Below are 27,882 nucleotides of genomic sequence, written 5' to 3'. Positions count from 1 at the left end.
CCACCAAATGTAAATGCAATCAAACAAGGTAAATCAGCTAGGGATTCTTTTAGCTTGATTTCCAAAGGGACTTAAAGAAGAATTATGAAAATTAGGCTAATTCTTTTTCTTTCCGCTTGTATTTTCCATTAGTAACTTTTTAATTTGTTATTCCATTTCAAACCAATCTGACAAATTAGGAAGAGTTACAAAAATAGAATGCTAAATTTCTTCACATTTCATTAAATTGCTGGCCAGACAGAAGACCGAGTGACCTGGTTAACACCTCCACTGAGAAGAAAGCATAACAAATTGAATCTCCACAGGTTAGGATATCCACACTATCTATACCCATAGGATTTTAATATCTGAATTTAGGGGATTTAGTATGTAGGCTGATATTTTTAACACAAAACAGAATTCTTGGTTTGACCTGACCATATTGCTAGATTCCAACCGGTGGTAATTCTGCTGGAGTAGCGACTAAAGAGTTAGACTCTGGATGAGTTTGAAAAGACCAATTGTAGTCATCTGAAGTATAACGTGTCGTCCAGCTTTTCACATACTGAGAGATCTACACTTTACCTACCTTCCTGCAGACCTCTGTCTGAATTCCTTTTCTTTCTGTAATTCTTCGTTTATCTTGTGTATTCTCACTTCCCAAAGTGTCTTCACAGCAGTGAACGTTCCAACGCAAACGGCAGTTTCAGTCATGATCCTCACATGTTCAGGTTCAGTCACAGGAATCTGCCTGTGAATTCCAGGGTCAGTGCATCAGCGCGTGTATCAGCTACCAGATGGGGACAGTGACATGAAAACTAAAATGCTGCAGTACCCACTTGATTATATTATTAAATTTATTTAATGTATAGAACTGACAGAATTTTACCAACTGCTTTCTCTTTATAAAAATAGATAATTGCAACTAGTTTTCTTATAATAAGAAATGGTATTCTTGCAATCTCTCTGCATTCTTAGTCAGTGAACAACTGCTTCTCTCAGTTCCTTCCAATGGTAGGCTGGGTCCTGACCATAATTATTAAATGCAGATATGAGCATTCATTCCCTTCCCAGGAAGAAATTAAGCTGTTAGCTGCAATGTAAGGCAGTTAAATCCCAGTAGCTGCATCCCGGCAGCTACCTGCCATAAATACTTGTAACTAAAGGAGTTTTGCACTTTTGAGAAACTGAAGCGTTGCTGGAAATAAATTAGTATACTTTACTTGCATTAATTTTCTTCATAGTTTAACTCATTATAATATATTTTATAATTAGCAAATTTAAGAAAAGGCTTTTTAAATTCTTCAGATCTCTCTCTGAATCTTCTTGTAGCCCTGCTGAGTGTCAGGATCCACATTTAAAAAAAAAAAAAAATCAGCCTAAAGTTTTGCAGTCATCTAGCTTAGTGAGATAATTAATACATATTTTCCTGAAGAGCAGCAAAGTAGGATACTCGGTCATCCTAATCAGTGCATCCCTCTAAAAAGCATTCTTGTTACTGTTATAGTAGTCATTTGGGGAAGGACTTTTTTGGAAATAAACTGGAGCCAAGACATTGATATTCAAATAAGCTTGGAGGGCTAAACTTCATGCCAACAGCAGTGTACTCTGAACAGTGATGATCTGAGTGCTCCCTTTCAAACATTTTACTAATACTTGCAGGTACAAATAAGAAAAACATCTTACACATCCATTCAAATTAAAAAAGTGAGGACAACTTTCTTCCAAACAAGCAGGTAGCTAACAACAAAAGTGGAATTTCAGGTCTTTTCGTACATGTATTTCCCTACAATAATTGTTGCAGGTCTGTCCTTCAGAGCAATCTTTTTTATTGTATTTATTCCATTATCATTTTATGTGGCATGGATAAGCCACAATTGCTTAGTGAAATTTTTTTTATTCAAACTGTCAATCATTCTATTTTATGTTTATCATGTCCCTTGCTAACATAGTTATTTTTAAAGCCTGATTATACTGAAATCACTTAATTAAAAATGTATAGGCAAATACCAAGAAACGTAAATTGTCGGGATTGCTTCCTGTTTTAAAGACAGCATAAAAATCAAATTATAATGCCTGAATAAAGAATCTGGTCCAATACATTAATATTAAAGATTCTTAAATGTTCTCTGTTTGTTAAGAAAAATGGCAGGATTTGACAGGTGACAAATAGCAACCAGTGGGGCACAATGCAGTCTGGCATTTGGGTTCCTAAAGAGGGATTGAATTTTTTCCTGTAAAGAGAGGATTGTATCCACTTTCCCTCCCCCACATAAACATGATCACATTTCCTAGTTTGAAGGATTAACTTCTCTTTCAGTAGTTCTCAGAGTGATTACCTTTCCTATTCTTCATCCCAATATGCAACAGTAATGACTAAAATATCGTATGAGGATTTTTCCTCTAATTAGTGGTTACAGTTGAAGTTGCCTTACCTTTCAGGATTAAACTTCTACTGAGATTAAGTGATTTACCTGATGTATAATTTCTTGTTGTTTTGGGACATTTTTTGAACTATAAGCCTTTTTAGGTAAAAAACTTGATATCTTTTTATACAAATTGTGCAGAAAAGAGACATTTGTTAATATTTGTACTACTAAACCCAGTATCAGACTACATCATTGAAACAATACTTATTTTTAGTAAAGCTTACACTAGGCAACTCTCTTTTGCTGTGCAAAGCGTATTATTCAATAAATATTGCTTTAGAACCATGAAATATGAAAGAAGGCGTAAGTATATGACTTTGTTTTCAAGGAGATTTAATTATATAATAAAGGGACTACCATCAAAAACTTCTTAGATCTTATTATTTGTCAGGAAAATAACCACCATAATAATCATGCCATCACAGCCAATGGTTCAGAAAGGAATTCCCAAGTGTGGCTGTAGAACAACTGCAAATTTACTCCCAAGTAATCAGATCTCCCAACAACTTCCCCTGCAAGCATCTAAAAGAGTTTAACAGCAACTTACCTCAACTATTTGGCGTTTTCAAGGATTTTCTGTGACTCGTTGCTTTCTGGGCAAGAGCAGAGATAAATTACAAATCCTGTCTGTACTACCAAACCCATTTAGAACTCTCACTCAAGCTCCAATGCAATGTCAGTCTAGTTCTAATTTTAACCTATGCTGAGAATAGAAGGTATCACATGAGGCACTTCTGCAAAACCCCCAAGCATTCACCACTCTTAATGTCTTACCAGTTTGCTGAATGTGACTGGACTCCCATAAAATCCTGGACTCACATTAACAAAAGTTAAAATTGTGAACAAAAAGAACAAAGGAGTACTTGTTATGCTTCACAATAAAAAATAAGCTAGTTTTAAACTCAAAATGACAATTACTTGCTTTACTCCAGTAATGTTTCTCTGGAAGATAACTGAGCTACAAGGTGCTATTAAACAGCAACATTGACTAATTAGTCTAGAAAAAGTATTACATCACAAAGTATTTTACTCATTACTTTTGCCCATGCTTAAGAATTCTCTTGTTGAAGAATTTTAGTGCAAATTATCAAAGTCCAGACAGAAAAGTAATCTTTATCAGAATGTGCAGAGGGGTTATTACTCACCCCTTTTCATGCTTCCAGTCGCGAAATATTTTTAACATTCTGGTTCTTCAGAGAGCCCGTGGAGAAGATAAATGAGAACACCTCTGTCAGAATCTTTCTCTTCAGCCAAATGGAGAGAGAGCAATAATCACAGGTCACTATTTGAGGCAGAAGCCATAAAACTGGATAATTCTAACCAATTCTCGCACTGGAGTATAAAATATGAAGATAACATTTTAAAAATATCATTAATTTTGTTATAATGCTCTTTCAGTAGAAAAAAAAAATTCCTCATTATTAGCCTTAGATTCTAGCATTACCACATAGAACTCTACAACCAAAAAAAAACCCTCTCCTGTCCACGACCAACTAAATACCTGAACACCAAGACCTATTTAAAAAAGACACTAACTGCTTTAGCTTTCAATCTTCTAAGCCTTTTTTGTTTTGGTTTGGTTTAAATAAAAGCTATGCAAACGCGAAAATGATCCAACAGGTTGTTGGTGCGGGAATTTCTTCTGTCAGTTTTGGTATAGATTCAATCCCCACAGTGTTTTTTTCATCAATGCTTTTTCTTGATCTAAAAAAGTCATAACTAAAAACTTAACTACTTAATTTCCTCCTCCTTAAAAGAGACAGCTAATTAGAGCTAGGGAAAAAAAAAAACCAAACCAAACCAAATAAACCTCAGCCTTCCCCTTTACTGGAGCTTTGAGAAACAAAGAAACTTCAGGCTCCTTGGGTGAGCAAAACCATTCTGTCTCAAATATTTCAAAATCAATTTAATGCTTTCTATCATACACTTATATTTTCTCAATTTATTTTCTCCATGGTCATCGTATTAAAAAATATACTTTTCAAACTAAGCCCTTACCACAACAATATACTTGGAGGAAAGCAACCATTAGGCTGTGTTCTTTTGGTAGCCTTGAGTGCAATACGTTCTTTAAGAAGAAAGAGAAGTTAGTCACCTGTACAGGATCGCCTGCATAAAATTCACAAATAAAACCAGTATTACTATAATTCTTTGTGGCTTTATTTTTTTTATTAGGAATAAATAAATCTGAAAAATGGAATAGGTGATAAGCACAATATATTAGTCAAGCCTTGCAAGAAATGATTTACATATAAAAGACCCTTATACCACAACATAAATATAAATAGCACCTTACACGTATGCTCCCTCCCCTATATTACCAGCTTTCCTCTTGCTTAGTCTCAGCATCAAAGATAGCAGAGATTCTACCTCTGGTAGCTTGTGTCTTGCATCTTCACACCTAAATGTAATAGACAACTTTGGTCTACAATTTTGGAGAATGCTTCTGTAGGGGCAGTTTTTGATATATCTAAAGAAAGGAGAAAATGTCCATTTTATGTCTCACTAATTAATTTTTAAGGCTATGTAACTGTCTTTTCTTTTGTCTATTTGCAACTTATGTTTCTAGAAAGTATTTATATCCAACGGTTTTCTTCGTATCTCCTGTTAAATAACCAGTGCGATCTTCAGCATCTGTTTAGTTTACCTCAAAGCCACATAACTCTCATCTCTTCTGAACGCATTAACTTGAACCTATTAATTATGTGCCTCATATCCAAGTTTAAAAAGTCCTTATCTCATATAGTAACTTTTTAGTGTTAGTTCTTTGTTGTATCTGATTAATCTGTCAAATTCTAGTATCTGAACATCAATAATGCAATGCAAGCTTTTAGAGAATGTTCTGCTTACTGTCAGTCTTACCTAATAACGGAATAACAAATGAGATCCTCCTTTCTTTTTTTTTTATTTTATTTTTATTTTTAACAGATAGATGCTTTCTATAAGAAACAAAAATAACTGGAAAGTATTTAAGGACTGCAACTACTTCCAGCCTATAAAAGTACAGGGTATTTTAGAGTGTTAAGGCCCTGATAGTTATCAATTAATGTTATCAGTAAGCACTTGTTGATAGGAAAACATGGACTAGCAAAAGACTTGAGAGATTTACTCAGTTAAACAACAAAAAGCTCTCTGGACATCTTACAGCAGAAGCATAAAAGGAATTTTATTTGTATATAACTTTTGCATAACTTCTTTTGGGAATTTGGATATTAGTTGTTAAAATAAATTTACATGTCCAACAAGAAAGAACAGGTTAATCAGATTATAAATACTGCAGATGTAGACCAGTGTCATTCAGTGACACCAGCCTCACAACCGTATGTATTATAAAAGGCAAAATAAAGACATTCCATCACCACATTCAGAAGTCGTGCCATGACCTATTAAGTCTGACAGTCTGCTGTAGAAGTAGTTACAGCACTAGTAATTAAAAGTAGTAACAAATAATTGATAGACCGACGACAGCTGTTGAGAACTTTTAACCACATAAAACTATTATATAATGTGAGTAGCAAAGGGCACGTGCTAGCAGAGCTAGCTTTTATAATTGTTCAACCTAATCCACAAAGTTTAAAGGCATATTCTAGCCATGGTTTCCTTTATTTAAGGTCTAGCAGCATCGAAGCAGGGTTCTCCAAGTAAGATTTCCATAAGTTAGAAAACCGGGCCATCGTAGCTCCATCAATGATGCGGTGATCAGCTGACCAACTCACATTCATTATCTGTGCTTTAAATACTTCACCTTTTCCATTAAACCGAGGGAGAACCTAAAAATCAGCGGAAGGAAAAAACCAGAAATAGTAAATACTTTCAACAACAAATATGTATTTTTTTATTATTAATTTCTTAATCTAAAATTTAAACATTTTGCTAAATTAGACAGACAGCAGTAGTGCCATTCAAAGACTGAAGACCTTCCCATTATTATTTGTGCTGCAGATTAGAAGATATTGCAAAATAGTCACATTCTATTTCCACTATCATGGAAATACTGAAGTAGTGAAAACCTTTCTTGACTCAAAAGTTTCTTCCTGAATAGTTTATTACACTGTTAGTGCTCAAAGTAATGGTTTCCTTAAAACATTCGCTAAACAAAAGGCTCATAGGAAGAACACAGAAAAAGTATTTTAAATTAATACTAATTTAATTTCCAGCATTGATCTCAAATCTCTATATTAAAGAATTAAAGCCTGACATTCGGAAAATACAAAACTGCCTTCACCATACAGAGTTCTGTATGAATTCAGCTATCTGGCTCATGAAATTATACTTCATTATCAGAATACTTTTTTAGACTCAAGTTTTCCTGTTAATGATAGCAAAAATGCTATTGCTGTGTTGTCAAACTTGTAAAAATATATTTACGTTGTTTCTTAGTAACTGGAAGGCTAAATGTAGATGTGAGCGAAATATAACAGGATCCTAGAAAGCAAGTGTGAACCTTTGGCAGAAGAGACTTCTATTTAAACACTTGATGTCTCTGCATAGTGATCTAAAAACATCACAAAACTTTGCACACACAAGCTATGCAGTTTCTGTAACATAAAGAGGAAATATGTTTATATAAGAAAAACAAAACAAAGGGACACTTGACATTTCATTTTCATTACAGATGATCTTAGCTAGAGTTACACATTCACATCACTGAGAAAGTTAATATACCTGTATCTTTCCAAGTGCTCCAATGGCTACTTCAGGAGGTAGTATCACTGGTTTGGCGTAAGTGCCACCAATCTAAAAAGAAAAAGCTGAAGGTATTAGTTAACAAATAATTTTTCTATATTTTTTAAAGCAGATTGTCTCGCATTAATTACTACAGGTTTTGTTCATTGCACATTAAACTTTACTAAGGTATTCATTTCAGAAGTAAGTTCTCATTTTTCCTGTACTTACTGTGCCAATATTTGAAAGGGTGAACGTTCCCCCACTGAGGTCGTTTGTTCCCAGTTGGCCAGCAGAGCCCAAGGACTGTAGGCGATTTAATTCAGAAGCGATCTCAAACACACTAGAGACTTGAACATTTTTCACATTTGGGACAATTAAACCTTGCTCTGTATCCATAGCAACTCCAATGTTGTGCGAAGCCTGCAACAAGTTTCATTAACTGGACATTAACATGAACAGTCAACATAAAATGTATTTTACATAAAAAAAGCACTTGAATAATGTCTTTTTTATATATCTTTTTAACGTAGAAAGTGCTGTCCGTGCTAAGCAACTCCTCTATACAATTTTGAGGGGAAAAGGGGATGTAAATTTTTAAATATTAGCTTTCCACATCTGCAAAATGCAAACTGGTTTTGGCAGTTTTACATCCAGGAAATAAAAAATCCTGGAATCAATTTCACACTGAAAATATTTCACTTTAGGGTGATTATACAGGCACAAAACATGACTACCAGATTTTAAAAAGAACACTAAAGTTAAAAAAAAAAAAGGAAACTGCATCGCCTTTCATATGCTATAAGGAATATATAAGGACTCATCTGAGAGATATTGATAAAACAGCACAAAAGGAGTCTGTGCTGCAAGGAGTATGTACACATCACTTAAAAAAGACACTTGCTGCACACAAGTATTAATTCAGCACCTTGTATGAAAATTAAATAACGTTTATCAAAACTGAGTTTAAAATATGACTTTAATACATAAGGGTCGAGCATTGGAATAGCGGAACCACTGTGGCATTACTAAAAAATTACTGTATTGGATTTTAAATGTTCTCTTTTTAAATGCTTGGCCCATCTTCAGGTAAAAAATAGGAAATCACTATATTAATATGCATTTTTGAGGCAAAGTATAATAACAACATATAAAATTAATAACAAAGTGACTCTCATTAAACAAACTACTGAAATGAGATCAATAATAAATCAAGTCCAATATCAGAATTTGGACACACAAATTATTTTCCAGCACAACACCATAATTTTGGTTCTTACAATTAGCTCAGACATTCCGAAAAGCCCTTGTTAGCTGTTAGTTTAGGTTTTCTGCTCACAACTTTTGTCAGTAGTTTACAAACCTTGTATGTGACATTTTGACAGCTTTCATCCAAAGAAGCATTAAGAATGGGATACTGCAATAATCCCAGAGAGGCTGCCTGTTAAATACAAAAGAAAAAAAAAAGATAGATTTTTATATTTTATAACCAGAGAGCTGCGTGGAAAGAAAGGAACAGTGGGAGACAATTTAGATTAACAATGCTATGGATTTTCTCAATGCAATCAAATTTGGCTTGAACCCTCCTAAACTCGTCTGTTGATGTTCTGTCATTATTAGGATCGCAGAAGAAAAAGACAATCTACAAAACCCAAATATACATCAGACAGACATATAAAAAGTGATAATCCCTTTCCCAAGTATAATTGAAGCTGAATCTGCATTTGTTATTTCTGTTCCACAATTCAAATCAAATATCCCAAGACAAAAGTTATGAGATTCAGCAGCAATGTCATTCTCCGCTCTCCACTTAGATGACAATTATTTCAAGGAAGTAATACTAATTACCCCTAAAGAGAGTGAGCAGAATGAGTGCTTACTTAGCACTCTAATTGAAACAGCATTACCAGAAGTTTCAGACTAAGCTATACATTCAGTGCATAGCTTAGACAGTGCATCAGCCTTCATTGATGCCAACAGTTGGAAATGGAACCATGGCAACTAAATGAGTGCAAGTGCCTGGTCTTCCGAACAACAGAAGAGACATAATCATTCACCTGAACAACAGAAGAGACACTCATTCACCTAATGGATTTATTATCAACAAAATAATAACAACAACAACAACGCATTTCACGTGACATTCATTTTAATGGAGCTCATAAAAAAAAAATACTGACCATTTCCAAAATTGCTTGTGTGTAATTCAAACACTCAATGATGCTTACTCCCATAACAAATAATTCTTTATGTGCTCTATCCTTCCCCATTAATATTCCAAAAATTTTTCATGATATATATTGTAGCTAGGGTTACATAATAACCATAACTACAATTCCAACAGTAAATTGATTAGTGGTGCAATAAACAAGAAGAGTTAAGACTTTTCTTGTGACCTGTAATTATTCAGTTGATAGAGAGGTGCTCCACTTAGAATAATCGTCGATCAGATTTTGGTAAAATCTGCATAAGTACTCTACACAGTGCTCTGTTGCATGTCTCACCTTTATGAAGAAAGGCATAAAGGAAAGCTTAACTCCACGAATTTGTGCTAGAGGTTTCAGCTCTTCTCGCAGCTGAACAAGCTGAGTCAAATCAATCTCATCACAATAACCAAAGTGGGGTATCTTCAGGGCTGCACTCATAGTCTTTACCATCGCCTTCTGAAAACCTAGAAAATATTCACTGACTTCTTACACCAACAAAATGAGCTTCTGGGAAGTTATGGTGAAATTTCAAATATTTGTTTCCATTAAAAAAAAGACACAAAAAAAACCCCCAAAAACAAAACCCAAAACAAAACCCAACAACAAAAAAAGAGAGGGTAAAGTTCACTTATTTAGCACATGCAACTCAATTTTTATGACTGTTATATTTTAGATATTACTGCATATCCCTCCTATGTAATTTGCACTACTCTTTTCAGCCTCTCCAAATAAAAATTGCCTGAAAGGCAAGCAAAAACCTATTATCTTCCTCTCTTAATGTGATTTTTCTTCCCTTAATGTCTTTCCTTGCACTCTTCTCCAAAACAAGTGTGAATGCTGAAGTACGCTATTATTAAGCACTGATAAACTCTTAAATACACTGCACTTTGCCACTAATTGCATAATGACTCATACTGGGACAAATTCACGTTTCAGAATTCCTACCTGTTTCAGCATACGTTTGAAGAAATATGGATTAAAAATGAGCAAGTGCAACTTGCAGCCCAACTCCATCCAACCAAAACATGATTAATTATTTCATAAAATAATACCTTCATGCAACACCTTCCTACAGAGCATGTTTTCCTATTGCTCACTTGCATGACAATAACATGAAACACACTCCCATCAAAAGGGATCAACTGTTCACTGATTAACATCTACTGGTAGTGAACGTGGTCTCAAGTTTTTATATTTCATTATTTACCTGTTATAGGTTCCGTTTTATCTTTTCCTGAAAACACAATGGGTCTGGAAACAGGCACAGGAATTTTGTGTGCTCTGTCCTTTGGAGCAGCTGGCACAGTCTCTGATTTTGGCAAAGGTGGGATAATTTCAGCCTTTGGTGATGGAGGTAAAATAGCTCCTGTTTGTTTGGCCAAGTAATTGAGTATGTCTTCTTTAAGAATTCTGTTATCTTTCCCTGTTCCAACAACTTCACTCAATTTAATCTGAAAAGTACATAACAAGCTATGACACTTTGGTTTTACAGCAATATAAAAATGGTTTAAAATTATTCCAATTACTGATCTAACATACCTACAGTTTTCTTTCCCTTTCTATGATATATTAAGCACTCAACATTGTTCAAATCATCTAGAAGGCCCACTAGGTGTCTAACTGCATACTTTAAGGAGGAGCTATGAATACTACTTACCTCTAAATTCCCTCACGGGACCAATGGTGAAAGCTATTTGTCACTTAATTTTCTCTACTTATTGTTTTATTTTTCTCCTAAAAATGCACCCCAAGCTTTCAAAACTAATGGAATATTGACAGGGAAGAAAAGAGAATTAGAAAAGCGCTTAAAAGATCACCTAATACATCTTCTGCTCTAATACAAATCTGAAAAACAGAACAAGGTTGCCAAAGCTGAGATTCCATTTTACCCTCCTCCTTTTTCTGTTCCAGGAATCTATTCTGGTACTTTGTTATTTTTATTCTAAAAGGGTTTTCTTAATCTCCAGCCTAAAGCATCCTAGCTGCATTTTAAAGCCAGTAATTATTTTCCTATCCATCATAATCATCAGGAAATACATTAGAAATCTTCATCTTTACAACACTTTTTACACATTTGAAATGTATTTGAAAACAAGTAATTTCTCACTGCACTTTCCTCCAGATCAACATTCTCCTAGTCAGTCAAACAGCTATGTAACGATAGATAAAATGCAGCAGGACCTGATTCAGCAAACTTACATTGTTCTCCATGGCCAGACGACGAACTGCAGGGGTTGCTAAAGTTTTGTGACCTTTTATCTCTTGGTGAGTATGCTCTTCATGAGACATAGGAGGTGTTTCAACAACATCTTCTTCTGGAGAAACACCTGCAAACAAAAAGAAAAATTTTAAATTTACTATATTATAAGCATTTGTTAAATTACAACCTCAACAACTCTGTGATGGGAACGTAGCATGCTAACAGCTGCTGCTTAAGCTAGGTTTTCAATAGGAAACACCTGACTTTTGAGATTTTAAATCCTAATAAAATATCATAGCTTTTTCTACTTAATTTTCCTGACTTTATAAAGGTAAAAAAAAAAAAAAAAAATCAGTTTTATGATTTTCAGGAGGAGAAAATAAACTCCGCTGTCACTGATCGTTTTATGACAACAAACGTAAAACATGCAAGATAAAAAACTGTCTTACTATACCTTTTGAAGCATCAATTTCAATGTCCACTAATGGCTTTCCAACATAAGCAATTTCATCCAAATTGTAATGGAGTTTCCTAATGATGCCATCATAACGACTAGTAATAGTAACAGAAGCTTTATCACTTTGTACTTCACAGATGCTATCAAACTGAGACACGCTATCACCTTCTTTTATATACCTAAGAAAAAAGACACAGGCTTGTATAAAACATATTAAGTGTAAAAATCCATGCTGTGCATGCTTTTGATTAGTTCAGTTACATACATCCCCACAACGTGAAAATGCATTCCAGATAAGACAAATTCTACATAATAGATATATTTGCTATATACCTTTTGCCTGACTGCTCCAGAACCCTTATTTGTGTGAAATGACACAATGACTTAGAATATCATCGCACATATATTTTTACTATTATTTTAGTAAAGCAGAGTTTTCCTGACAGATTATAAACCATCTAAAAACAATAATGAGCCCAGCTTAGTCTGAACCAAAGGAAGTTCTTAGTTGCACATTCCCAGGATCAGTATACGATCTGAAAAAGAAACTGGAAGCGGGAAACACTGTCTTCTATGCAAAGAGAAGTATTTTCACTTATTTGTACAAAGAACAAGGCATTTCAACAGTGTCTTCCTTCACCGTACACTTTGATTTTGCTTAATCCAAACATCATTGGCTTTTTACAAACAATTTAAACATTCAAATATTTTACTAAAGTCAATAGAGAAGGGGTATAGATAAAATTATGTGGATTCTCCAGACTAGTTATTTGTTTCTGAAGTTCGGTTTAAGCAAGTATAATAAAAGACAGACTTTCTGCACTCTAAGAACATTAATCACTGAAGGAAAGCCTATATACAAGTGCAGTTAGGGCATCCCATTCCTTCCACCTTTTCCACTCCCAAATAAATCAGATTGCATAAACAAAAATGTAAAAAACATAAACAAAACATAAGCAAAATGTAAAGCTTAATATATACAAGGTTTTACAATGTGGAAAATGAAACTTGAAAAACTTCACTAGTAAGCCAGAAAATATATTCTCAGGTAAATAATTGATAATATAGCTGTTAAACTACTGCTGATTTCTTAGTATATTTCTAAGAAAATAGAGCTTACCATTCTTTTACAGTCACCTCCGTAATCCCTTCTCCAATGTCCGAAAGCTTAAACTGGACTATTTGGCCACATGAAACTTAAAACAGACAATAAAATACTAAGCATAAGATATCAGACAGAAAAATCTGAATTCATCAAAAATAGTCTACATACCAGTCATATACAAACCGCTAACATAACACTCATAAAATAGCAAAATAAAATAAATTATTTTATTATGAAAAAGATTACCAGCAGATGTTCTGAATAATCGCTGTTGATGACTAAACTTGAGGGCAGATTTGTCAAACACGCACACATATTTTGATTTTATAAAGCGAATGCCGCTGCACGATCTAACACGGTGAATGCAAACCTGGGGGAGAAAAGTCTCAAGTGTTAATATAATGGACCAAGGAACGTAGAGCTCATTTAATATTCCTGATGCAACAGTAATACTAAAATTTTTTAATTCTAGTTTATATAAGAGAAGTTCTTATGGTAACACAATTATACTGAATACATACTGAATGTACAATAACCATTAAACTAGCGTAAGCTTTGCCAGGTCTTTAACTTCTTTCACTAACACAAGACATGGGGAGATCAAAGCCACAATAACATAACCAATTAACAAAAATCATGACAAGATCTGGTAAGAGATTCATACTTGCTACTGTTTCTCTAAGCAATTAGTTTAATCAGGACACACACACAAAAAGCATACATAATATCAACTACATCAGCCATCTGAAATATTCTTATCCAGAATGGATGCTAGAAGGGTCCCCTAGACTGCAGGAAAGATCAGCATATTTTTCTTTGTCAGTTCTTATTCCAATCAAAGGTTGATCAGAAGCACTGATTGGAAAGGAAATTCACACCAGAGGGCACAGGCAGTGGCCCTTTTATTTATCTTAATATATAGGAGGCGATCATCTGCAAGTAAATATAATTTCACATAACTTTAACGGCATTTTTTAAGAACTGGGTGTGAGAGGGTTTTCTTTCATGGTTACAATTATATTTATCCACAAATCAACTTAAAGGGTCAATGGAATTTTCTGAAAGGTTCTTCAGACAAAACCTTATGCTTTATAGGATCATGTAATCAGTCATGATTTTGGTCAAAAGCAAAGCCAGTAGCACTTGCATTGACATAAACAGGCATTTTATCATTAATCTCAACAGAAGTTAGTTCAGACCCTTTCTTATTTAGTAAGATTTCTTAAATCTAGCGTAATTCTGGTGTTATGTTGTCTTAGAGTGCTGTAAAATTAATAAAAATAACAATTCATCTGTAGATACTATCTCTAATTAATTTAGAGATATGAAAAAAATTCAGGTGCTACAATGTACCTCAAGTAGCGCAAAACTGTAAAATTTAGAAATTATCTTCTTAGAGGAGCCAGAAAACAGCACACCTGCATAGGAAAGTTCATTTTAACTTCTTTTTTTTTAAAAATTCTTTCAGTAATTACAGAGCATATGAAACTTCCTGATTGCCCTCCCCGCCCCCCAAAACTGTTCAACTATTTGATTTTATATAACACTTTAAAAGAGTAGATCAGAAAACTGTACAATTCTGAACTGACGATGTACATATTTTCTATATTATTTGATCTAGCATTGCAAGTTATGTTTAATATCACCTTTCTTTGAGGAACAAATATTTATACAGTACAATATACCATAAAGGATACAACAAAGTTATATTGAGTTACTTTTCTACTAAGATTGTATCTACTGATCTAGAATAATAATTTTTCTAATTCCTATAATGAGCAAACTTTTCATCCTTTTCATCAGTCCTCCAAACAATTTTCCCTATTAAAAGATCAGCTTGAATGGTAATTTTAAGCTATGACAAATCTTAGTTTATGAACACATTTAAAATTCTCATTCAATTACAAAATTGGTATATAAGGTACATCTTCACAAGCCTACTTTCTCCTATATTTAATCCTGTTTTTCTTCCCACTTGAGTCCATGGTTACATCTTTTTGTCCCAAACTTACAATAAAACTCTTTTCTCTTTACATGACCCTACATGGAAAACATTCAATATTTACCTGTGAAGATGACCACAAGGAGCACATCAAATCTCTGAACTATTTCTAAATGTGAAGTTTCATAACGCTTTCCATGCGTTTTTAACATTTGGTAACCAATGCAGGTAGTGAATTAGTAATGTCACTGCCAAAAAAACAGACTGGTTTTGTTACAGAAGAGTTTCGATGCTGTTTCACATTACGGTTGTAGGAATAATTCAGAACTACTCCATTTTTTTTAAATTGAATCTTTTGGGTTTGCAGTTTTGCACATTCTCTAGGAAAAAGCTGGTGCGCTAGTATGTTAAGGCAATAACACAGTACCCAATGTCTTCCTTTCTAACACGGGAAAAAATTAAAATCCATGAAACAAAGAAGCTGTGCTTATTAATTTCAGTATTTAGTCCCATAATATACTATTTTCTGTGTAATGACAAATAAGGAAATAACAAAAGCATATAAGAGATAACATTAGTTCTAATATCCATAGCATACCCATCTACGTACCTTGATGTCTGGAGAAATATAGTAATACAAAAACCAAGCACAGTACTAGCTGTTAGGTTTACATCACCACTATCACGCTATATGACAATTTAAAGGCAATATTGCCACAGCAAGGTAACACCTTTCCTGTGCAAGTCCTCAAAGCGTGGAGTTACTCTGGGGAGAAGAAACTGAGGACCCACTCCAGAGGGCACATCAGCTGCTGATATTGGGTTGAACTTGTGGTTCAAACCAAGACAACATGGGAGCTATATGCTGTTTGGGGGAGAACTGTCTTGCCCCTGTTTAGTTCACTTTTGGTTGTTTCCTTAAAAAGACGCCCATTGTGCTTTTTGAAATAACCAGTGATTCCAAAACTACTGCTGGCTGCGGAACAAAATGTTTTTATGCAGCCTGCAGGCAACTAATCACCTGATGAAGTAACACTTAATTTCAAAGTCAAATTGAATAGTTTGTGCTCAAAGGCAATGACTTCACATTAAAGGATACTCCTCTGTAGACCTCTTTTGACTTGCTGTCCCATTGAGTCATTTTTAACAAACATTTACTTACATCGGCTTAGTATTTAGGCAGGTATGTACTTGGAGATAAAGGCAAAACAAATCCAATGTCTTTGGTAGCATGTTTCAGTCAGACACTATTCCTCACCTAAATAACTGGCACCATGTCCTAGTGTCCAGGTAACTGCTATTTCCTAGCCACTGAACACGCAGACCCCCAGGCTCCTTTATTTTCTTCTTCACAACTTACACTCCCCATGGACAACGACCATTACTGGTGTCCTGCTTCCCCTTGCTAGCCAAAGTGTTTGCAAAAGCACTGAGAAAATAAAGCTATTTAATATTATAACAACCATATTATTTCTTGGATCTTATGACTGTTTCACAGTACACAGTCACAAGAATAATTAGTATCTAGCAAAATTTAAAATGTGCTTGCAAGAAACACACACTATAAATAGTCAGTTCTATAGTTCAGCATGCACATAGACAAGATGAGCGTTTACATGTTATCAGACTCTTCCTCTGGATTTAAGAGTAGATAGTTTAGTTAGAAGGAAAACTAAAAAGAAGCTGCCATTTTCAATATTCTTCATTATTAAAATAACTTATATGTAGCCTAAAACTAGATAATTACAAAAGTATCGCTGAAGAAATTCCTCACTACTAGGCTTTTAAAATACAATATAAATCATTAAGATAAAAAATTAATAATAGAAACTAGAATTGATCCTTAATTTTGTTTTCTCATGGATTATCTGACAAAAAGATGTTTCTTTTCCTGACATTCCACAAAACAGCAGTGACAATTGGAAACCAACATTCTTAAACACTTCTACAGCAGGAAGACTATAAATGGAAGAAGGCAGAAGAAAGCATGAAGTAAGTCTTCATAATGGTATATGCTTATAAGATTATAAGCCTCCTAAAAGGCAATCAAGTAGATTCACTTCTTGAAGTATGGTAAGGCATCTCAACTACTTAATTTACATATATCAAGGCTCCTGGGATTCAAAGAAAGAGGTTTCCCCTTTCTGCGTGTGCAACTACACGGCCTCTGTGCAGATACGGTGTGCGAAGGGGGCTGATGCACGGGCGGAGGAGCGGCGATGGCAGCGCAACGTACGGGCAATGCAATGAATCCGATGAGTGCAAAATGACAGAAGGATGCCACCTTACCGGAGGCACACCCATCTTTCACAGGAAAGACGGGCAACGGGGAAGACATCAGGGGGCAGCAGCGTGGGGCGGAGGAAGTGTACCGGGGGTCCCTGGGGACCGAGGGCTCTCTGACCCCCGGGTGCAGCGGGCGGGCTCCCCGCACCGCGGGGCGTGCGTGGCCGGGCACCGCCGGCTGACGCGCCGCGCGAGCGCCGTCACGTGTAGGGCAGCGGCAGGGCGGGCTGAGGCGGCAGGGCGGGCTGAGGGGAGCCGGGGAGGGCAGTTCGGGCATTGCCCGCCCGCCGGCACGGGGGAGGCGGCGGCCGGGAGGGCTGAGGGGAGGCGGCAAGTCTGCGTGCGTGTCGTGTTTGCTCCGAGGGTCTGCCGCCCGGTCCTCGCTCGCTCCCGTCTGGAAGGAAGCAACGGGGCTTCAAGATGCCGCTGAGACGAAGATGCCGCGCGTTGTCCACACCCTCGCCGGCTAACCCAGCGCCCTACCACCCGCAGGGTCCCCTTGCTCCCCTTACCAGGCGCCCCGCGGTCCGGCAGCTGCTCCTCAGAGCGGTCACGGCCGCCATTTTACTCCGGGAAGAGGCAGCGCCGGGCCCCCGCACACCTCCCACCGAGCAGCCAACCGGACGGCAGCCACGCCAGCCGCAGCCAACCAGGCGGCGGGCGGACACCCTGGGCCTGGGCCAGGGAGGGGGCGGTGGCGGGGGCCGGGAGCGCGGGGTGGGTGGCGGGGGGTAGCCGGCTGGTCCCGATCCGCAGGCGGCGCCTCAGAGCCGTCAGACGCCCACGGGAAGTAACGGGAGGGTGTCACCTGTCCCAAGCGCCTCACGGGGGTTCCCGGAGCAGAGCTACTGGCGGCGGCGGTGGAGGGAGTGTGGCGTCCCTTGGCCAAAGCGGCGTGAAGGGCAGCGCGAAGGGCCTGGCCTTCCCGGTACACCTGTAATAAAGTCCCGAGCGTGGCTGCCAGGCCAACGTGCCTCTATCTCTCCGTGCTTCGTTTAGCGATCTCGCTTCTGGGGGAAACGACTCGCTTGTAACTGTGACGGCAGGAGTTCGGCCGCTCTCCTCCGGCCCTCGGCGGCGGCACCGGGCGCCGCGGGGCCGAGCTGTGCCCGCGGGGCTGCCGTCCCAGATGCCGCTTGGTCGCGGGCTGTCACGTTTGTCACCGCTCCAGCCTAGCGTGGCCCTTGCTCGGGACAGGGGAATGGCACTGTCTCCTCCGGGCCGCCGAGCCGCCGCAGCTCTGCCCTGTGTCGGGACGTGGCCGTTAACGCGGGGAGAAGGAAGCTACCCCAGCCCGCTACGGGGCTGCCCGAGCGCTGGGACCCGGCGGCTGCTCCTCAGGCAGCGGAGCCGCCCCTGACGGGGATGTGGCTCCGCTCTGCGCCTGCTCCAGCGCCGCCGCCTGCTCGAGGCCCAGACACCGGCACCTTGGGGCTCTGCCGCCACCGGAGCGCATCTTGGGCGTTCTTCCATCGCTAAGTGTTCGTGGCCCCGGGGGGCTGCTTCGTCGGGGGCTCGCCGTCTGCAGGGCCCCGCCAGGATCCCATCGGCGCGGCGGGGGCCTCTGCGAGAGGCAGCTCCGCTCGCCGCCAGCCATGGACGGGGACAGGGTGGAGATAGACGGCGGCATCATGGAGGGGGTGAGCACCGGCGGCGGGCTGGCCTCGCACTGTCTCGCCCCGGGCAGCGGTGACGGGCGGGAAGGGTGGGTAGCGGCCGTCCGGGTGGGAAGTGCCTGACGAGCGCCGTTTCTCCGTGCAGGGCGGGCAGATCTTGCGAGTGTCCACAGCCTTGAGCTGCCTGCTGGGCCTGCCGCTGCGAGTGCGCCGGATCCGCGCCGGGAGGAGCCAGCCCGGCCTCAGGTAACGGCCCCTGACGGCCGCTCGCCCGGGCGGTGTCCCGCGGCGCCGTGGGGCTGGCGATACGTCGTGTGCAAGGCGCCCCCCGGGCCGGGGGAGTAGCTGTGCAAACCCCTGGGCTTGCTTTTGTCTGAAAGGCTTCCAAGAACAAACCCCGTGTATTTCCATTGCTTTAAGAGGGCCTTTTCGTCAGAAAATCCCGTCAGTGGCGGAAAGCTAGGCTATGAAGCGGGCACTCTCCCGGCGGGGGGGTTCGGAGCCTTCGCCTGCTCCCCTCAGCGCCGTTCCCGCCCCTGACCCCGTCCGGCTGCTGGGGCAGGCGAGGGCGCTGCGCCGGTCGCCACCTGTCAGGGCCGACAGGCTTACAGCGCATCTCCAGAGCGTATTCAAAGGGGCGAAGCAGACTGCAGGGTACGAGGCATGAAGTACAGCTGAGGTCACGTAATGCCTCAGCAAAACATGGTTCACCGAGTGTGTAGTGTTAAGGACAGTGCATTTCTTTCCTGATTAAATTACTCAAATGAATGGAAACGCAAACAAAGCAAGATACATAGCAAAACCGTTAGCGCTCTCGTGGCTCTGGCAACCAGCTACTGGCTGGGCTCCAGTTCAGTATTGCCATCGTTACCCCATTGCGGTTTTGTCCAAGCATTTATCACAGTAGGACAAGCGACTGCTCCTGCATCTCATCTGTCTGTCTGGGTCCATTCTAATGGAAAACACAGCAGAATCCTGCAAATTCCAGAATGCTGCTCCTTTGGCTGCTGTGAACTCAGGAGAAGTACTGTAGAATCATAGAATCATCAAGGTTGGAAGGGACCTTTAAGATCATTGAGTCCAACCATCAACCTAACTGTGCCAAGTCCACCACTAAACCATGTACCTAAGCACCACGTTTACTCATCTTCTAAATACCTCCAGGGATGGTGATTCAAGCACTTCCCTGGGCAGCCTGTTCCAGTGTTTGACGACCCGTTCAGTGAAGAATTTTTTCCTAATATCCAATCTAAACCTCCCCTGGCACAACTTGAGGCCATTTCCTCTCATCCTATCACCTGTTACTTAGGAAGAGAGACCAACTCCCACCTCGCTACAACCTCCTTTCAGGTAGTTGGAGAGAGCGATAAGGTCTCCCCTCAGCCTCCTTTTTACCAGACTAAAAAACCCCAGTTCCCTCAGCCACTCCTCATAAGACTTGTGCTCTAGACCCCTCACCAGCTTCGTTCCCCTTCTCTGGACTTGCTCCAGGAGGAACCAGACCAAATTTCTGATCCTTATTTGATCTGAAATTTGCAATTGAAGTATTTATCAGTTGGTGTTTAGTAGTTCTTTCAATGTAAAATGAGTATGTAGTCTACTTGAACCTATGTTTAACTTCGTATTGTCACTCCAAGGCCTCAGCATCTGTCTGGTTTGGAGATCATTCGGGATCTATGTGAGGGGAAGCTGGAAGGTGGAGAAATTGGCTCAACAGAAATAACCTTCACTCCCGGGAAGATCAAAGGTGGAACCCACATAGCAGATACAAAAACAGCAGGGTATGTCTTTGTACACAGATAATGACTGACTGTTAACTGCTCTTACCTGCTTTTGGTAACTTTAAAATTATGACAGAAGATGTTTTGGTAACTTAAAATTATCACAAAAGGGGGGGGGGGGAAATAACATTAATACATGGGCAGTGAGCCAAAATCTGTACTGCCTGAGCCAGGTATATGTTACCAAAGAACCTTTAGTGTAGGCAGAACATGTATGAATAAAGTACATGCAAGTGTACTAGTTTTAAAATTGTAATTGATGTATAAGTTGAACACTTGATTGATGTTAAGCAAAAAACAGCTGCTCAAATGCATCAAATTAGATAAGTATCTAAAATCTGGGAGATCTGAAATAAATTTCATCATATAATAAAGTAAATTTTCAGATTTTACTTACGCATGTAACGGTACCATATGGGGTACCAGTCTTTTGGAGAGGGAAACATATTCTATCCACAGTTCTTTGTACCTGTGTTTGTCTGTCCTGTATTTCTGTGTTGGGTCCTTTGTTCTTGGAATCTGTTTCAAATCAGAGTAAATGGGTTTAGCTATGGAAGGTTGCTGTGAACAGTTGTTTGGAAGTATAAGCTAGGTTAGGCATAAGTTAAAGTTTCCTTTAATTTAAGAGAAATATTTTTCTGAGTATGAACAACCAAGCCGATGCCTTTTATGTAACACAGAAAGGTTTGAGTAAGCAGCAATGCAGCAGAATTAGTAATTAAGCACAAGCAAAAAAAAAAAAAAGAGAAACAGTATGGTTCACAAACATTTGGAAGCTATTTAAGGAAACAAAACTGTGTTTTCTTCAGTTCAGTGGTGATTACTGTTTTCACAATTCAAAATGATGTTTGAAAACCCTGTGAGATAACTTTTGTTTTGCTGAACAAGCTTACTTTTGGAAAATTTATTTTGGAAGTTTTTTATTATCTATGAAATATGGAGAGATTCAATGATAGGGGAATCTTATCTCTAAAAGTGTATTTTCTATGCCTCTGAATTTTCTTGTGCGGGATGCTGACTGGCTTCTAATCAATTTTATAGTTTTCCAAATATTTTGTTATTTAATAAGTATTAAAATGCTAAAATTGCTGCCTAAGCCTTTTCTGCTTTTATCACCTGCTAGCCAAACCTACAGTTTTGACAGTCTCATCAGTACACTGAATAAGCTACATTACTTTTATTTCAAACAGGAATATTAAAGATGCAGTTATCGTGAAACAAAAATCTTCATATTTAGGCTTGCTAAGGACATAAAGTTTTAAATTAATAACTTTTAAGTAATAGGTTTATAGGTAATGTTCAAAATCAAATACTTATGTGAATGCTCTGAATAATAATGATTCTATGGATTTCTGTGGAGTATGACTGCACAACATTTGAGTATCTTGTAATTGCTTTTAGGAGTGTGTGTCTACTGATGCAGGTAGCAATGCCCTGTGTGCTGTTTGCTGCTTCCCCATCAGAACTTCGTTTAAAAGGTGGGACTAATGCTGAGATGGCTCCTCAGATAGACTACACAGTCATGGTAGGGAAAAATTTCTTTGGCTTGGTGTGTCTTTCATACATATATATGCAATGTAACGATTGTATTTCTGTTGCTCTTACTGCAAGTTTATTTGTTAATATGGAATTGGGCATAGGCATATTACATGATTCGTGTACTGTATGTAGAGAGCAACCAGTGTTTCATGGAATTGCCTGAAACAGCAAGTAGTCTGTTTGCTCTTAATTACTAAAGAACACGTCACTTAAAATATATTCTTTATTCTAGAAGTGCTGTGAATTGTTAAGAATTTATCTTCCTCTTTCCATAAGAAAATACTTTTCCACAAAATGTTGCTCAGAGTGAAGTATGAGGAACATCAAATAAGCTGTATGGAGGAGTCTGGGTATCTTTTTTTTTTTTTTTAATAATGTAACTGAAATTTGTGTTGAATTCTCTTTTCTGTAAGACTGCATAAAATAGTAGGAAATTATAAATGCAAAATAGATTCACCTTATGTTTTTATGTATGCTTGTTTTTCAGGTTTTCAAGCCAATAGTTGAAAAGTTCAATTTTACATTTAATTGTGACATAAAAAAGAGGTGAGTTACAGAGGCATGTGTCATAGGCAGGCCTTCCTGAACCAGTGTGTGAGCACAGAGGCACACACACAAGGTGCCCTGAATCAAGCTGAGGGGTGAATTTATAATACATGAACTAATCTGCATTAGCTGCCCCTGTATGTAGTGTCACCGAATGATCAATGTGATACAGTTTTTCCTGTCTTTTTTTCATTGCTGATTCTTCATCCGCTGTTTAATGTTTCCCATGAGCTGCCTCCAAGGGAAGCGCGTGCTGAACAGGCACTCCATTGCTGAGCTTTTTCTGAGGTGCCAGTTATGTTGGTGTTAGTTAGTTAGTAAGATGCGTGCTATGAGGTAATACTGTTAGCAAACATAATTCTATTACAAAGATTTCTAAGGCATGCATCAACAAAATTCACATGTACAGTGACAGAAAACATAAACATGTATAACGAAATATATGCAGAGCATTATGGTTCTTTTCTTGCTTTCCTTGTGATCTTTGCATTTAATTATATCTGATTACTGTTTCTAAATAGGGGCTACTATCCTCAGGGAGGTGGTGAAGTTGTAGTCCAGATGTCACCAGTAAAAGAGTTGAGCCCAATAAGCTTAACAGAACGTGGCACAGTGACAAAGATATATGGAAGAGCATTTGTTGCTGGAGCGCTGCCTATAAAAGTAAGTACTGATAATAGCTCTGGTAGTATCCATCTTCATATATCTCTAGAAAATTGCATGTAATCTGCTTAACATACTTCTACTGTTCTTGTATTCTGCGGTCTTTCACACACAAAGTCGCCTTATTAAATGGTTTCAATTATTCAGACTGTAGAATAGAATTTTGGACGTTTCTGAAATGCATTTATGGCATAGGAATATGGTAGCAGCTGAAACAGGAAATGACAACTGTATCCTTGATATCCTTCATATGACTGTTGAAAAGTCTTTAGCGTATATTGAGGGTATCTTATATGTGATTTACATACTGTTTGTGTTTACGTGGATTATTGTAAATCTGAAATCATGGCCCTCGTTCATAGGTTTATGGGTAAACTGTGGTGCACTGTAATAGGCATAGGTCAGGCAACATCAAACTTTTCAACCATTGCTAAGGGTATTGGACAGAACAAGTTAAGGGTTGGTTTAGCCAAGGATAAAACAGAGAAAAATTTGCTTCTTTATAATCCCTTCTTTCTATTATTCCTATCCTGTCTGTGTTTACAGAGAATGAGTGGTGGGATCTCCTCAAGGCTCCTTCTCATACACAGGGTAGGAATTAGTAGAGAAAGGAAGAGGAGAAACTGAGTTACTTTTTGAAGAGCAGTGGACAGCTGGTTTTGGTCTTAAAATCTCCAAACCCATGAATATTGGCTATGGTTGGATCACAAGGATGGGATAAGCTTCATGTGTCCCCACCTGCCTGCAATTTAAAATTGTTATTTTATATATTATAGAGTACATAATAATTGGGGGGGAGGTTACAATCTAATCTCTTGAGATAATTGGGACTAAAATTAAATCTTTCTCCCTATGAATGGAGAAAAGTCCTTGAATTTCTATTGATATTGAAGCTTCTACATATATCACTATAACTGGCATTCGTTCAGCATTTAGCGTTACCTGAATTTTGTGGGAAAATTCTCAGAAGAGATGATGTTCAGTGCTTGCTTGTAGGGGTTCTATTGCAATCTTTTATTTTTCTAGTTGATCAAGTAACCCCTTTATTCAGGGATCCACTGTAATAATTAAAATTACGAGAAAAAAGTATTACTATAGTTACATAATTAATGTTTTTTACCTCTTACCTTGTTAGCTGGCAAAAGACATGTCAGCAGCAGCAGTGAGATGCATCAGAAAAGAAATCAGAGATCTTTACATTAACATTCAGCCTGTTCGAGAACCTGATGATCAAGCCATTGGCACTGGAAGTGGAATAATGTAAGACAAGCCCAAACTTTCTATTAATACCTGTAATCTTGCCAGTTCATTAGCTAGATCTTGATTACGTATCTGATAATGTGAGTGATTTTGTTGTGATACTGATTCTGGTTTTTCCGCTTAGTGTTGTTGCAGAGACTTCAACAGGTTGTTTGTTAGCTGGGTCTTCACTTGGCAAGAGAGGTAAGAGTTACATGAAGTATACCTCTTTCAGATTTAACTTAATGTATACTATTAACAAATAGGAATCTGAAATATAATTTGTTCAAAGATCTGATGCTTTGAGTGTTGCAATTTTAAAAGTATGTTGTTTAGTAATAAAGGACAGCAGAAATAAGCAGATTTTAAACGTAGTAAGTGGAATCTTACACTTCTAAGCTACTTCTGCCTAGTGACAAAAATTACCAAAGGGTTAAACTTACCTTTCATCAGAATGGATTGTTAAGGATCACTTGAGTTGAAAATGTTTCTGGACTTTTAAGACCATAGTCTTGGTGGTTTACCTGCGAAGTTTTTGTTCAGCACTGAATCTAGATGTGTATCTAGATTAAAAGGAGTATAAGTTATTTTTGTTTTAAATTATTTGAATAAGATGTTTCTCTGACTGTAAGTAGGACTACTTGCTTCCCACTGCTTAGGAAATATGAACTACATGTCATCATAAGGTGGGAGGGTTTTTTTAAGCAGACATTTTAGGCAAAAGAATGGAAATAAGGTTTAAAAATTTCGTCATTTCTTGTTAATTTTCTTTCATTCTGTATTTTTAAAATGTTAAATAATAATTGGCAACATTGTAATCCCCTGGATTTCTCTGTTAGGAAAGAATGCCGACAAGGTTGGCATTGAAGCAGCTGAGATACTGCTTAGGAATCTTAAACATGGTGGAACTGTGGATGATTCTCTGCAAGACCAAGTAAGGCTCCTGTATGGGTTCACCTGAAGTTGAAGTAGCAAGAACATGCATGTATGTATTACTTGTAAAGAATATAAAGCTGAACAGGGAAAGAATGAGATATAGATTTCAAAGTTAGACTGTATCTCCACAGGTAGGCATGGCTTTATCTAATTCATTGATAATTAGAAGTTTTAGGAGGTTTCTGGGTGTGGTCACAACATCACTAGGATTAGCAAATTACCTACAGTTCTTGGGAACTCCAGATGCTGCTGACTTTGCATCAACGCTCTTAAATTTTCCCTTCCTGCAAATCATAATAGGTATGGAAGAAAGAGGTAGGAATTTGCTTCTGTTTGTCACTCCATGTAGTGGAGTAAAAATAGTTCCCTGGTTACATATTGAGAATGATACTAAGTGAAGCTATTAGAGAACAGAATATCTAGGAGGTGTTCCTGGTTGTCTTGCTTGCCTAATTTTATTTGAGAATTAAGGCCTTCCACCATCCGCTATCTTATTTTCAATAACGCAGCCAGGTAAGAATCTTGGGCTGTTCTAGATAGAATGACATTACCTCCTAGCTGTAAACAGCTGGCCACACATTACTATTATGTAGATTAAATGGAAGTATTTAGGTCTGGGACTCCTCGTACTTTTTCCAAAGCATGCACAGTACAGTTGATGGAAATGTGCCACAGCTAGATTTAGCGTGTACGGGAACTACTCAAAGTTAGATGATTCTTTACAGAGTACTTGTCATGGTGATGCTTCTAAGTCAAACCAGATTTTTTAAATATCTGTCTGGTGAATATGTGATCAGAAAGTGTTATAATTAGAAAACCCTTACTGAGTTTTTCTCACCACACAAAAGTAATATAGCAATCTGGAGTGTGAGATGACTTGGGGGAATTTCGGGGCAGGAGGGTGAAGGAGAACAAAGTTAAGTGTAGTGACAGAAATTCAGTGCCAAACTCCACCGTGGAAAAGTAGCAGCACTTGTGTAATATGCATTACAGTGGTAATTTCCAAGCTTCTTGAGCTTTGGATCACTGTTAACACTCAGCACCGTGAACTTTTATGAAACTTGGCAGACGACATTTTAACATCTACAGACATTTTGCATGTTTTTCCTCCTTCTTTTTTTTTTTAATCAATAAGTTGCTAGGATCTCTAGAGTTACTTAATAATTACCTTTCCTTCCCTTTCAGCTGATCATTTTTATGGCGCTAGCAAAGGGGGTATCTAGAGTGAAAAGTGGACCAATTACACTTCATACTCAAACAGCTATACACTTTGCAGAGCAGCTAACAAAGGTGAGTCCAAAACTTCAGGAAGTTCTACCTGTCAGTTGTCATCCAGTAACTAGGAATGTTCGCAATGCAGTTTAGCAGGCATTGTGAACTGAACTTGATCATGGAGGACAAGCACTGACAAAATAATTACTACGATATTTATATGGGAGTTTACCTGTAGAAAGTGAATGTACTTTAAGAGTTAAATGCCTTTAGAATGGTTACCACCTTTATTTAAATGTGTTTTCATTAAATCAGTCAAAGCTATAATATATATAAACACATATCAATATGATTATTGGACATGGGACATTGAATATTTAAACTTACGTATGTTATAACTTATTTAGTGATGTATTTCTAATCCTGTTTTAGGCCAAATTTACTGTGACAAAATCAGAAGAGGAAGATCCCAGTAAAGATACCTACATCATTGAGTGCCAAGGAATGGGGATGATAAACCCAAATGTATAGTGTTAAAAACAAAACAAAACAAAAAAAGCAGCAAGCTGACAAAAGCAAACCTCAACATACCTCAGTGATGTACTGCACTACATTTCAATGGATGTATAGTACGCATGTGAACAGGAGGAGCCTTCTGCCACATCTGAGTGATTTAACTTCAAGGATGATGTTGAGTTTTTCCTTGGTGTGCTGAGAATCTGTGGTGTGAAAAATGGAAACTTTTCTTTCCTTTTTTTTTTTTTTTTTTTTTTTTTTTTACTATTAGCAGCAAAATGAGCACAGACAGGACAGCAAAGAGAATACATTGTACGTATGTGAGGGCTTCAATTTAGAAGCTTTGAAAATTCAGATTCACCAAAGTAGAAAATAACTATTTCAGTTTTGAAAAAATATTGATACATTCTTTTCCCTTTAAAAAAATTAAGTTTTATTCTTTGAGAACCTTTATGGTATGAGGTATATGGAATGAAGTGCACCATCAAATCTGTATTGCTGTTCTTCCTTAACCGTTTTGCTTAAATTGTGCGTGAGGAAATAATAAAGCAATATCACAATATG

At 38.1% G+C, this 27,882-nt stretch overlaps 3 protein-coding genes across 9 annotated transcripts in view; 1 reads left to right on the top strand and 2 right to left on the bottom strand.

Annotated features, from left to right (window-relative positions):
- The window catches only part of LRRC39 (leucine rich repeat containing 39), an 11,926-nt gene extending 7,364 nt beyond the window's left edge, over window positions 1-4,562 (bottom strand). The window contains exons 1-4 of one of the 4 annotated variants that reach the window (XM_074597043.1): window positions 4,407-4,562; window positions 3,554-3,740; window positions 2,956-3,001; window positions 569-730 (exon numbers count right to left, since the gene is read on the bottom strand). In XM_074597043.1, the coding sequence (XP_074453144.1) occupies window positions 569-693 (125 nt within the window). In that variant the 5' untranslated portion in view covers window positions 694-730; window positions 2,956-3,001; window positions 3,554-3,740; window positions 4,407-4,562. Of the gene's footprint in view, window positions 1-568; window positions 770-2,955; window positions 3,098-3,553; window positions 3,741-4,406 lie in introns of those variants that run through there. The other 3 variants (XM_074597045.1, XM_074597042.1, XM_074597041.1) reach the window with 3 other exon arrangements.
- On the bottom strand, window positions 4,547-18,581 carry DBT (dihydrolipoamide branched chain transacylase E2). Of its 4 annotated transcripts, none has more exons than XM_074597031.1 (12): window positions 17,783-18,571; window positions 14,396-14,460; window positions 13,289-13,412; window positions 13,058-13,133; window positions 11,935-12,116; window positions 11,480-11,607; window positions 10,488-10,731; window positions 9,578-9,744; window positions 8,437-8,514; window positions 7,305-7,496; window positions 7,074-7,145; window positions 4,547-6,178 (listed from the first exon to the last, which is right to left on the bottom strand). In XM_074597031.1, the coding sequence occupies exons 6-12, from the start codon at window positions 11,567-11,569 to the stop codon at window positions 6,011-6,013; spliced, it is 1,011 nt and encodes a 336-aa protein (XP_074453132.1). In that variant the 5' UTR covers window positions 11,570-11,607; window positions 11,935-12,116; window positions 13,058-13,133; window positions 13,289-13,412; window positions 14,396-14,460; window positions 17,783-18,571; the 3' UTR covers window positions 4,547-6,010. The 4 variants fall into 4 exon arrangements, with proteins under 4 accessions (XP_074453132.1, XP_074453130.1, XP_074453131.1 ...); XM_074597029.1 differs by lacking the exon at window positions 17,783-18,571 and adding an exon at window positions 15,109-15,288; XM_074597030.1 differs by lacking the exon at window positions 14,396-14,460 and having other exon boundaries at window positions 17,783-18,119.
- RTCA (RNA 3'-terminal phosphate cyclase) lies at window positions 18,549-27,882 on the top strand. Its single transcript, XM_074597037.1, has 11 exons — window positions 18,549-18,910; window positions 19,032-19,132; window positions 20,524-20,667; window positions 22,069-22,192; window positions 22,694-22,752; window positions 23,274-23,415; window positions 24,551-24,675; window positions 24,800-24,858; window positions 25,494-25,588; window positions 26,776-26,880; window positions 27,235-27,882. Exons 1-11 carry the CDS (start codon window positions 18,866-18,868, stop codon window positions 27,331-27,333), a joined length of 1,098 nt encoding a protein of 365 aa, XP_074453138.1. The 5' UTR covers window positions 18,549-18,865; the 3' UTR covers window positions 27,334-27,882.

This window comes from Larus michahellis, chromosome 8 (assembly GCF_964199755.1).
Source record: "Larus michahellis chromosome 8, bLarMic1.1, whole genome shotgun sequence".
NCBI lineage: Eukaryota > Metazoa > Chordata > Aves > Charadriiformes > Laridae > Larus > Larus michahellis.
This window is presented reverse-complemented; position numbering and strand designations above follow the sequence as displayed.

What these genes read in the sequence shown, in the direction of transcription:
- RTCA (XM_074597037.1), top strand. Translation starts at nt 18,866, where the DNA reads ATGGACGGGGACAGGGTGGAGATAGACGGCGGCATCATGGAGGGG. An exon ending in AGATAGACTACACAGTCATG is followed by an intron (nt 22,193 to 22,693) that starts GTAGGGAAAAAT and finishes CTTGTTTTTCAG; the next exon opens with GTTTTCAAGCCAATAGTTGA. An exon ending in ATGATTCTCTGCAAGACCAA is followed by an intron (nt 25,589 to 26,775) that starts GTAAGGCTCCTG and finishes CTTCCCTTTCAG; the next exon opens with CTGATCATTTTTATGGCGCT.
- DBT (XM_074597029.1), bottom strand. Translation starts at nt 15,196, where the DNA reads ATGTTAAAAACGCATGGAAAGCGTTATGAAACTTCACATTTAGAAATA. An exon ending in GAGGTGACTGTAAAAGAATG is followed by an intron (nt 12,117 to 13,057) that starts GTAAGCTCTATT and finishes CTTTTTTCTTAG; the next exon opens with GTATATAAAAGAAGGTGATA. An exon ending in CCCTTTCAAATATTGGCACA is followed by an intron (nt 7,146 to 7,304) that starts GTAAGTACAGGA and finishes TTTTCTTTTTAG; the next exon opens with ATTGGTGGCACTTACGCCAA.